The 10,785-nt window shown below is 42.9% G+C and overlaps 1 protein-coding gene across 1 annotated transcript; it reads left to right on the forward strand.

Moving 5' to 3' along the window:
• The first annotated feature begins 330 nt into the window (after positions 1 to 330).
• LOC130905553 (complement C1q-like protein 2) lies at positions 331 to 2,140 on the forward strand. The gene is made up of 2 exons (XM_057819076.1): positions 331 to 1,081; positions 1,540 to 2,140. Exons 1-2 carry the CDS (start codon positions 503 to 505, stop codon positions 1,717 to 1,719), a joined length of 759 nt encoding a protein of 252 aa, XP_057675059.1. The 5' UTR covers positions 331 to 502; the 3' UTR covers positions 1,720 to 2,140.
• Positions 2,141 to 10,785: the final 8,645 nt, after the last annotated feature.

A 10,785-nucleotide genomic window follows, 5' to 3' on the forward strand; every position in this document is an offset into this window, starting at 1 on the left:
GCCCCAAACAAATAGGAAGTGAGTGAAAATGTAGGGGAAGTGATCCATTGGAAAGCAAAGCATCCATGCAATTTTTCTAGTGCATTTTCTAGTTTGTTTTTGTTTTTTTCACAAATTTTAAATTGCCCAAAAGCCCTCCTATTCTGGAATATATTGTCGTTCGTTTGTATGCAATTGGGTGCTCTAGTAAGACGCTCTGCTGCTTTAATTTGTAGTGCATGCCTCGCATATTCTTCCGGTCTCGTCTTGGGCACCTCTGACAGTTTGAAGCAGCTGGCTGGGCGCATCTGTCAGCGCGCAACGCTCCATCCAGACTGGCGCAAAGCTCACTGAAGGTTAGACCGGGTGATGTGAGCTCGACTCAATCAATCTATTTTGTAAAAGTCTTTCAACCTCTTTCACCATTGCCCCCAACCGACGCTCCGTGGATTTCCTGTCATCGCTTGGTCTCCGCACCGCGCGGAAGAATTGGTCACTGTTGGTTGCAGGCACTGCTGGCGCGATGGTTCTGCTGACAGTTGCCATTGCGGTCCCGCTTCTCCTCCTGCGCCCCTCGGAGACCTCCGCACATTACTACGAAATGATGGGCACCTGTCGGATGGTGTGCGACCCCTACAGCACTAAACCCGGGGATGCGGCCGCAGGGGAGGAGACCCAGACCGTCAACGGCATCGCACCGCTACCACCGATGGCGCAAGGGAGTCGCGGGGAACCGGGGCGACCGGGGAAACCGGGACTAAGGGGTCCACCGGGACCCCCGGGAGCCAGGGGTCCGCCGGGGGAGCGAGGTGGCAGCAAAGTCGCCTTTCCTGCTTTAACAGCTACGGCCGCCGGCGACGCAGATGCTAACTCTACAAACAGTGGCAATCGGGTCGCTTTTTATGTCGGCCTAAAGAATCCCCACGAGGGCTATGAGGTGCTAAAGTTTGACGATGTCATTACAAACTTAGGGAACCTTTACGATCCGAGCACCGGGAAGTTCACTTGCCATGTTTCGGGGATCTACTACTTCACTTATCATGTGCTGATGCGGGGAGGAGACGGAACCAGCATGTGGGCCGACCTGTGTAAAAATGGACAGGTAGGTGCCGTGCATGCACGCATGCATTATGCGCTCACACAAAACGCGCACCTCATGCATCAAAGTTCAGCTCAGGCATTGATATAAGATTCATATTTAGTGAATTCGTTCCAGTTTGCCACTTTTCTCATTAAAAAAAACTGAAAGGTTGCGTAGAATGGGCAACAATAATAATAATAATAAAAAAAAAGTTTTTAACTACAACTGTTACTCATTTTTAGGGGCACAGTCCAAACCTGATTTCAAAATTTCTCCATCATGTCACATTTTTTTTCTCCACAGCATACCTACTGCATCTATGTTGTCGTCCAATCCATTTTGACTTGGAGGGGTGGCGGTGATGCCAGGCTCTCCCAGTTAAAATAGATTGGATGTCGATCGACATCACTGGCAGTGAATAAGTTATAAATATAAGTAAAATGAGCACAAGAGCCTCACAAAAGATGTTTTCTTCGCAGGTCAGAGCAAGTGCCATAGCTCAGGACGCGGACCAAAACTATGACTATGCCAGCAACAGTGCTGTTCTGCACTTGGACTCGGGTGACGAAGTTTATGTGAAACTGGATGGTGGCAAAGCTCACGGAGGCAACAATAACAAGTACAGCACCTTCTCGGGCTTCATTTTATACCCCGACTAGGTCAAATGGTCAACAGCATTCTTTTCGTGGAATAATATTGTTATGATGTGTTTTTGTGTCCCTAAAAACACAAGCTGCTTATGTTCATGTCAATTGATGAACAGCTTTGTCAATGCAGAGGCGAATAGGATTTTTTACTTAAATTCTCTGCTAGATTTGCAGTGAGCCATATTGTTCAAATGTCAGCTGGATAAGCATGTTCAATTTCCTACCATTCCATATATTGTTCTTACAAATTAACATGAAATAAGCCATCTAATTCTCTTTCATGTCATGATTTCTGGTTACAAAAAAGGAAATGAAATTAATATAATAATAATAATAATAAAGAAATACAATATAAATATCAAGTCTTCAGGTTTTTTTATTCTGGTAAAAAAAAAAAAAAAAACACTTACCGCCTTTTTGGACCATAAGTGACACCAGCCAAAAACAAGCAAAGTCGCTCTGGAGTATATGTCACTTTTTAGACAAGGAACAACCATATATCATAGTAGGGGTGGGTAATTGGGCCCCAAAGGCTCATAATTTTTTCATATCAGATCACAGTTCTTTTTCAAAATTTTTTAAAGTTGATTTTGTATTATTATCAATGACTGTTGTTATTGGTATTATGATTTTAAGTGATAGTTGTTGAGAATCTGCAATGAAAATGTTAGCGTTAGTGTATGTGTGTGAATAGCAATTGGTTTGAGAGTTGAAATGCAAGTTTTCATGAGCGCATGAATGACGTCTTATATTGTATTCGTTGTAAGCTAACAGGTGTTTGAAAAACAAAATATATTTTGTGTTTGAATGCACAGTGTGTGTCATTTTCTTTGATACTGTAAGTGTGTCTGGTGTTGAGAGTTTATCCAAACTGGAGTGTAATAAACTGCTTAAAATCAACATTGTATTTTTTTTTTGAGAGAATGTGGGGCTAACTGAAAAAACTATTATGGTCAATCCACCATGTTTGCTCAAACTAGGCTGGTCACTGTGTTTCACACCCCCAAAATGTATCAATCTACAATGCACAACCTCGATCTTACCCATTGTTATGCAAATTACATTTTTTTTGGCCTGACAAACCACACATTTAATGAAATGGTTGAAATTGATGGCTTCAGGCGTTCAAAAAATGGACTGGACGTCTAACGTCTGTATAAACAAATGAAAAAGATAAATACAATATTAATGACAAAATTAAATAACAATAATAACTGCTAATATTACAAAAATATTAATGACAAAAAAAACTTGCCCTACAAAGTGTTGAAGATCAACTTTTCAATAGCTGTCCACTGTCCCTGAAAGGGTTAAATTTGGTAATCGTAATGACGGTAATATAATAGTATATTAGTAATGATAATAATGTACTAAATAATAATGTATAATAATAATAACAAGTATAATAGTAAATTAGTAATGACAATAGTAATTACCTAGATAATAGTAATGACAGTAAAATGGAGAACAACAGCTACTGTAACATACTGACAGTTGTTCAGATAATGAAACCCAACACGTTGGATGGACTGGGTTAAGTCCTGATCTGTCTCCACTTTACTACCAAATCCGTTCAAGTCTTCATCTTAAGTATTACTTATAAACAACTCTGGAACAAGAGGCCACGCATTGTTAAGTCACACCCGAGTACAGTGATCCCTCGCTATTTTGCGCTTCAAACTTGGCCCCCTTAGTCTTTCGCGGATTTTTTTTTCCAATAAAAAAAAAAAGTAAATGCAGATGAGCTCCTCCCTGCTCTTTGTTCGTCAGAGGGTGAACTGGATTTGCTTATTAAAGTAAAAGATGATTGACAGACGGTTAAGCTTTGATCTTGCCAAAGACTCAACCTTCAAAGCGCCTCATGCGTCAGTCATCATTTAACTTGTTAAAGTTGCTGTGGCAACTCATTGTAAGTGAGCAGCTGGAGCGGACTTGAGTGGACACTCAATGGAGCATTTAAGAAAGACAAGCGTTTTTTTTTGTTTGTTTGTTTGTTTTTTCCTTTTTTTTTTTTTTTAAATGGATTTACTTTTTTTTGGGCTAAAAATAGTTATATGGACAGTAACATGTTTAAAACGTACCAAAATTATTACATATAAAGTGCTTAAAAAATATTTATTAAAAAAAAATATATATATATATATATAAAACTTTTTTAAATTATACTTTGGGGAGAAAGTTTTTATAAAAAAAGCATGTCCTATATGTATTGTCTTAATATATGTATATATTATTAATGATAGATCTGAATAATCTGGGGGGGCGCTACTTCGCGGTTTTTCATTTATCACAGCGGGTTCTGGTCCCCATTAGCCGCGAAAAACGAGGTATCACTGTATATGTCGCAGCCCCAGTCAATCTATGCAAAAAAAGTCTGACTTATGCGGTAAACTCATCATGTTTTATAGACTTGCAAGTGGCACGATTTGTGTCTGCTTCTGCTATGGTCATTCCTTCATCATACATGTAAAACTAAACTTGTGGGGTGAATATATCCATGTTTTTTTTTGTTATTTGTTTGTTCCACACTACCAAGCCATCAATATCCAAAATGGAACTAACACTTACCACACGTCCATCCTTGTTCAATCATCCAAATGGCCAGGGGGAGATGAACCCATCTGATCATACTCAAAAGGGTTAGTAAAGGACAGCAGAGCAGTAGCAAAAAAATGGACTTCTTTGATTGTTGTTTTGCAAAATGTTTTTGCTGTGCTTCATTAAATACCCAATAAAGCGTCCTTTTGTTTCTATTTTGTTTTCATACCATCAGTCAATAAATAATGTTTAGCAAATGTGCCTTTTATTAGGTTCTACACAGGTCTCAAACTCCACCCCCGAGCAGGGGTCAGATCCAGTATACCACATCATTTTGAGTGGTCTGTGAAAGTAAATCATGTGGGCTGTTCCTCGCCAGAATAAAATATAATTTGTTAAGTCCTCATATGAAAGCTCAAGGACAGTGATGAAATGAAAAACATGTGAGAATATTTGCTATTTATATGCTCAAATATGAGAACATGGAACATTTATATGTCAACAGTGTCTCTAAATCAGTACTTCTCAAATGGTGGGGCGCGCAGAACAATGCCAGGGGTGGCGCATGTGACCTTGGGGAAAATACTTTTTTTTTTTTTTTTGCTGTACTAGAATACAGTGTACTTGCACATCCACTCAGTGGGTGGCAGTGGCGCTCTCATTTTCAGAGTGCGCGTAGTATTTTTGAACTAAGCAAGAGCACACAGAAGAGATATGAAGAGCTGTGCGCCGTTTTCGAAAGCTGTTTTCCGGCCGGACTCACGCAGCGGCCCACTGTCTTCTCCGGTTCTCACGTGTCCGCCTGGGAAGTGCCATTTTCGGCTTGCTTGGGATCATCACGACGACCGCCCAGTGATTTTATTACATTTTATTTTTCAGTATCAAATGGTCAAAAATGTACCTTAAGTGTATTTTTACAGTTTGGATGTGACTGTTTTTTTTAATTCAGGCAAATTGATGCGCGTTAAGTCTTTTCTGTTACAAACAAAACAATATTAATAAAGTTATACTTTATTGTAAGTTGGTCAATGTTACTTTTAATCTTTAATAGAAAAAAAGGACACAATGTTAGGCAGAGGCGTACTTATAATAGTAATAGACAAATGATACTATTTACAGTGGCGGCAGAGAGTTTGGGGGGGGGGGTAACAGAAAATAATTGAGAAGCACTGCTCTAAATAAGTCATCTACAATAAAAAGATTCATTAGCTAATAATCATCAAGCTATGCCCGTGACCTAAATTGGGCACCATGACACAAAAAAAGTTCATTAGATTTGGCGTTCGTGATTCTGATTAATTAACCCCTCCTTGAGTCACCACCTTATCGTGGTGGCTATGTTGTCCGGGGCTTTAAGCCCCAGGCAGGATCACCCATGGCAGACAGGTCTTAGGGGAGGAGCCAGAACAAGCATGGCTCAAATAGACCCCTAATGATGAAAAATATTAATGGACTCAGGTTTTCCTTGCCCGGTTGCGGGTTATCGGGGCCCCCCTCTGGGGGTGGGGCTCGAAGGCGAGCGTCTGGTGGCCAGGCCTGTACCAATGGGGGCACAGCCCAAAAAGGCAACGTGGGTCCGCCTTCCCATGGGCTCACCACCTATGGGAGGGGCCAAAGGGGTCGGTTAAGTAGAGAATTGGACAGGAGCCAAATGCGGGGGCCGTGGCGGTCCGACCCCCGGCAACAGAAGCTAACTTTGAGGACGTGGAATGTCACCTCTCTGGCGGGGAATGGGCCCGATCTGGTGTGTGAGGCAGAGAACTTCTGACTAGATATAATGGGACTCGCCTCCCCACACAGTTTGGGTTCTGGTACCATTCCTCTCGAGAGGGGTTGGACTCTTTTCCACTCTGGAGTTGCCCAAGGTGAGAGGCGAAGAGTAGGTGTGGGCATACTTATTGCCCCTCTCCGCCTTTGGGAGGGGTGACGTGTCCTGACTGTTGTTTGTGCTTACGCACCAAACAACAGCTCAGAGTACCCACCCTTTCTGGAGTCCTTGGCCAGGGCACTGGAGAGTGCTCCTTCTGGGGACTCCCTCATTCTGCTGGGGGGCTTGAACACTCACGTGGGCAATGACAATGAGACCTGGAGGGGAGTGATAGGGAGGAAGGGCCCCCCTGATCAGAACCCAAGCGGTGTTCTGTTATTGGACTTCTGTGCTTGTTACGTATTGTCCATAATGAACACTATGTTCAAAAATATGGGGTGTCCATATGTGCACTTGGCACCAGGACACCCTAGGCTGCAGTTCGATGATCGACTTTGTAGTTGTGTCATTGGACTTACGGCCACATGTTTTGGACACATGGGTGAAGAGAGGGGTGGAGCTGTCAATTAATCTCCACCTGGTGGTGTGTGGGCTCCGATGGCGGGGGAAGATGTTGGCCAGACCTGGCAGGCCCAAACGTATTGTGAGGGTCTCCTGGGACATTTGGCAGAATCCCCTGTCAGAAAGAGGTTCAACACCCATGTCCAGCAGAACTTCCCTTGGGGAGTCCGAGTGGCTATGTTCCCTACCTCCATTGTTGAGGCGGCTGATCAGAGCTGTTGCGGTAAAGTGGTTGGTGCCTGTTGTGGCGACAATTCCCAAAGCCGCTGGTGGACACCAGTGGTAAGGGATGCCGTCAAGCTGAAGAAAGAGGCCTACCTGACCTTTTTGGCCAGTGGGAGTCCTGAGGCAGCTGACAGGTACCGGGTGGCCAAGCGAACTGCAGCATTAGGAAGGCGTTCGACCGTGTGCCTCGGAAAGTCCTGTGGGGGGTGCTCCGGGAGTACGGGGTACCGAGACCCTTGATAAGGGCTGTTCGGTCCCTGTACTACCGGTGTCAGAGTTTGGTCCGCAATGCCGGCAGTAAGCCGAATTCGTTCCCAGTAAGGGTCGGACTCCGCCAGGGCTGCTCTTTCTCACCGATTCTATTCATAATTTTTATGGACAGATTCTGTTCATAATTTTTAAGAACTGAATTTCTAGGAGCAGCCGAAGCTTTGAGGGGGTCCGGTTTAGTGGCCTCAGCATATCATCCCTGCTTTTTGCTGATGATGTGGTGCTATTGGCTTCATCAAGCTGCGATCTCCAACTCTCACTGGAGTGGTTCGCAGCCGAGTGTGAAGCGGTTGGGATGAAGATCAGCTCTTCCAAAATCTGAGACCAAAGTCGTCAGTCAGAAAAGGGTGACGTGCCCTCTCCGATTCGGGGGTGAGATCACGCCCCAAGTGGAGGAGTTCAAGTATCTTGTTCACGAGTAAGGGTAGCAGGGAGCGGGAGATCGACAGGCGGATCGGTGCAGCGTCTGCAGTGATGCGGACTGCACCGGTCCGTAGTGGTGAAGAAGGGTCATCTGGCTAGATGGACCTCTTCTTGTTCCTTTACTCCACTGCATCTTTACAGACTGTAACTTCGCCTGCTAATTCCCATTAGCGTTCCTGGGGCTTCCTGTCTATCCGTCCTGGGAGTGGATCTCTCCTGACTGTGGTACTCCCCAAGGTTTCTCATTTTCTCCCGAAGATTCTGGCATTTTTCTTTGCCGACATGGAGGGTCTAAGGATGGGGGATACCCAGGACTTGAATTTATTTATTCATCTTTGTTGCTTCATTTGCTGTTTCTGATTATGTATCATATTGCCTCTGCAAAGCCCTTTGAGACAACGTTGTTGTGATCCAGGGCTATACAAATAAAATTGAATTGAATTGAATTGAAGGAGCTGAGCCAAAAGGTAAAACTCCAGATTTACCAGTCAATATACGTTCCTACTCTCACCTATGGTCACAAGCTGTGAGTCATGACCGAAAGAACAAGATCCCGGATACAAGCGGCTGATATGAGGTTCTTCCGCAGCGTGTCCGGGCTCTCCCTTAGAGATAGGGTGAGAAGCTCGGTCATCAGGGAAGGACTCAGTGTCGAGCCGCTACTCCCAGTTGAGGTGGCTTTGGCATCTGGTTCAGATGCCTCCTGGACGCCTCTCTGGAGAGGTGTTCTGGGCGTGTCCCACCGGCAGGAGGCCCCGGGGATGACCCAGGACAAGCCAATGTCTCTCGGCTGGCCTTGGAATGCCTTGGGATCCCGCCGGAGGAGCTGGTTGAAGTGGCTGGGGAGAGTCTGTGCTTCCCCGCTTAAACTGCTGCCCCTTCGACCCAACCCGGGATTAAGCGGCAGGTGATGGATACATGGATTCTAATTACATTTTGGTGACAGAGATCTGTCAATTCTGTGTACTTCCCACATTCAAGAAATCAAATGATAGTCCCGATTCACATAATTCTCCTTAAGAATCATGAATACAATTTCTAATCTGCCGTTTGCATTCCATCTTTTTTCCAGGCTGCTTTTTTAGTGTGTTACGTTGCAGCATAGCTTAGAGATTTTAACAAGACAATGCGCGGTGCATCCTGCACCACTGCTCACATGTTCCAAGCTCCCTAATTGTCCTTTGCTCCACAATAGCTTGCGGCTATTTTGACTAAGCACGCCTGTTTTTAAAGGTTATTATTGTAAGGACAAAACTGAAAATTTGCAGTCCCGTTGGATCCCAAATACAACAAGGGAATGAATCAAATGCACATTATGTAATACAAAATATTAGGGAAATGAATTGGACATTACCAACCAGGGTTGCTCCAAAAAACAGTTTTTACAGCTGTAATTTTATTTCATCAAATAACATTGGCTGCCATTGATGGCGATAGACGTCCGATCCTTTGTGACAATCACAATGGAATGGTTGTCTTAAGCCGTCAATGGCACAGACACATGATCAATCTTTCAATGGCAGCCATCTCAGAACAGATTTGATTTCAATTGCTGTCAATAAGTTAAATATACACCACAAATGAAGCAATTTGTCATTTTAAAAAATCTATGATGTAATTAGAGCTTCTCAATGTTTTTAATAGTGACAACAATCTGCAATTTTAATATTTTAGCAAGAAACTAGAATTTCAGGAACATGCTTTTCTTTTGCAGACTAAAGTAATTTCATGGTTCTCACCAAACTAAAATTGAAATAGAATTTCTTTAGTCCTAAATGAAAGATCACATGCTACAGGAATAATATAATACTAATCCCCCCTGTAAAAAGGAATAAATAAATAATTTTAAAACAATAAAATAAAATGTGGCAGCACAGTGGTTAGCCCCTCCGCCCCAGAGTTCAATCCTGGCATCGGCCTCTCTGTGTGGAATTTGCATGTTCTCCCCGTCGCTGCGTGTTTTTTTTTTTCCGGTTTCCTCCTACATCCCCAAAGCATTCATGGTAGGCTGATTGAACACTAAATTGTCCGTCGATGTGAGTGTGTTCGTGAATGTTTTTTTGTTTTTCCCTGTAACTGGCTGGAAACCAGTTCAGCCGAAATGGGCTCTAGTACCCCCACAACTCTCATGAGGATAAGCGGTTCAGAAAATGAATGAATAAAGTATATATCCTTTTTTTCCTCTTTTTGTTTGGATATTTTTAAGGGACATGCCCTTCTTTTGCGGACCAAACAAATGACTTCATATATCTCAACAAATTAAATTCAAATATAATTTGTAGTCGTCAATTAAAGATCAAAAGAACAGTATTTTTGGCAGACACAAATTTCAAATGTCATTTTTCTGCCATACCAGTTTAGATTTAGACAATGCATTAAAAGGGTGCTATTTCATGATAAGAGGAAATGACCCAACCAGCGAATCAGCTCCTTTATTCTCTGACATTTTCAATAGAAAGTGACCTGAAAATGACCCTATATAAATTGGAAATAACCCAGAAATACTGAAATATCAACAGGAAGTGACCTAATATCAACAGGAAGTGACCAGGTAATGCCCCAAAATCAAGAGGAGGTGGCCTGATAACAAAAGGAAGTGACTCAGTATTATGGTACACTCCAGGGCCGGCTCCCCCTTGATTTTAAATCACACACCGAGGGTGTGGGGTGGCTGGGGTCGGTGAGTTGGGGAGGGGTGGGGCAGCTTTTCGTCTCACGGGAAGAAAGAGGAAGTGATGATCAGCCCGCCATGATATCTACATCATCAGCCATCATGCTGTGACCCGGGCATTTAACGTTTGCTTTCACATACAAATGCAGATGCAAATAAGTATTTAGTCAACCACCAATTGTGCAAATTCCTCTACTTGAAAAGAAACCTCAACCATGAGATGCAATGTGGGGGAAAAACAAAACAAAACAGAAAATCAAATTGTTTGATTTTTAAAGAATTTATTTCCAAATTAGAGTGGAAAATAAGTATTTGGTCACCTAAAAACAAGTAAGAGTTCTGGCTGTCAAAGAGGTCTAACTTCTTCTAACGAGGTCTAACGAGGCTTCACTCGTTACCTGTATTAATAGCACCTGTTTTAACTCATTGTCGGTATAAAAGACACCTGTCCACGACCTCTGGTAAGGGTAAGTAGCTTTTACTCATTTGTACAGGTGACATGATGTCATTTAATATAACAAAATGAAAATCCCCACCATCCTGTATCTACATCAATGTCCAAATTACTCAAACATAATTACTACCCTTTTTCATGTCACACAAACACATTTACTGTTCTCTC

This window comes from Corythoichthys intestinalis, chromosome 2, assembly GCF_030265065.1.
Source record: "Corythoichthys intestinalis isolate RoL2023-P3 chromosome 2, ASM3026506v1, whole genome shotgun sequence".
Lineage (NCBI taxonomy): Eukaryota > Metazoa > Chordata > Actinopteri > Syngnathiformes > Syngnathidae > Corythoichthys > Corythoichthys intestinalis.

Excerpts from the sequence above, each read along its gene's own strand:
- LOC130905553 (XM_057819076.1), top strand. The coding sequence starts at position 503 with ATGGTTCTGCTGACAGTTGCCATTGCGGTCCCGCTTCTCCTCCTGCGC. Across the intron at positions 1,082-1,539 it reads ACCTGTGTAAAAATGGACAG|GTCAGAGCAAGTGCCATAGC; the intron begins GTAGGTGCCGTG and ends TTTTCTTCGCAG.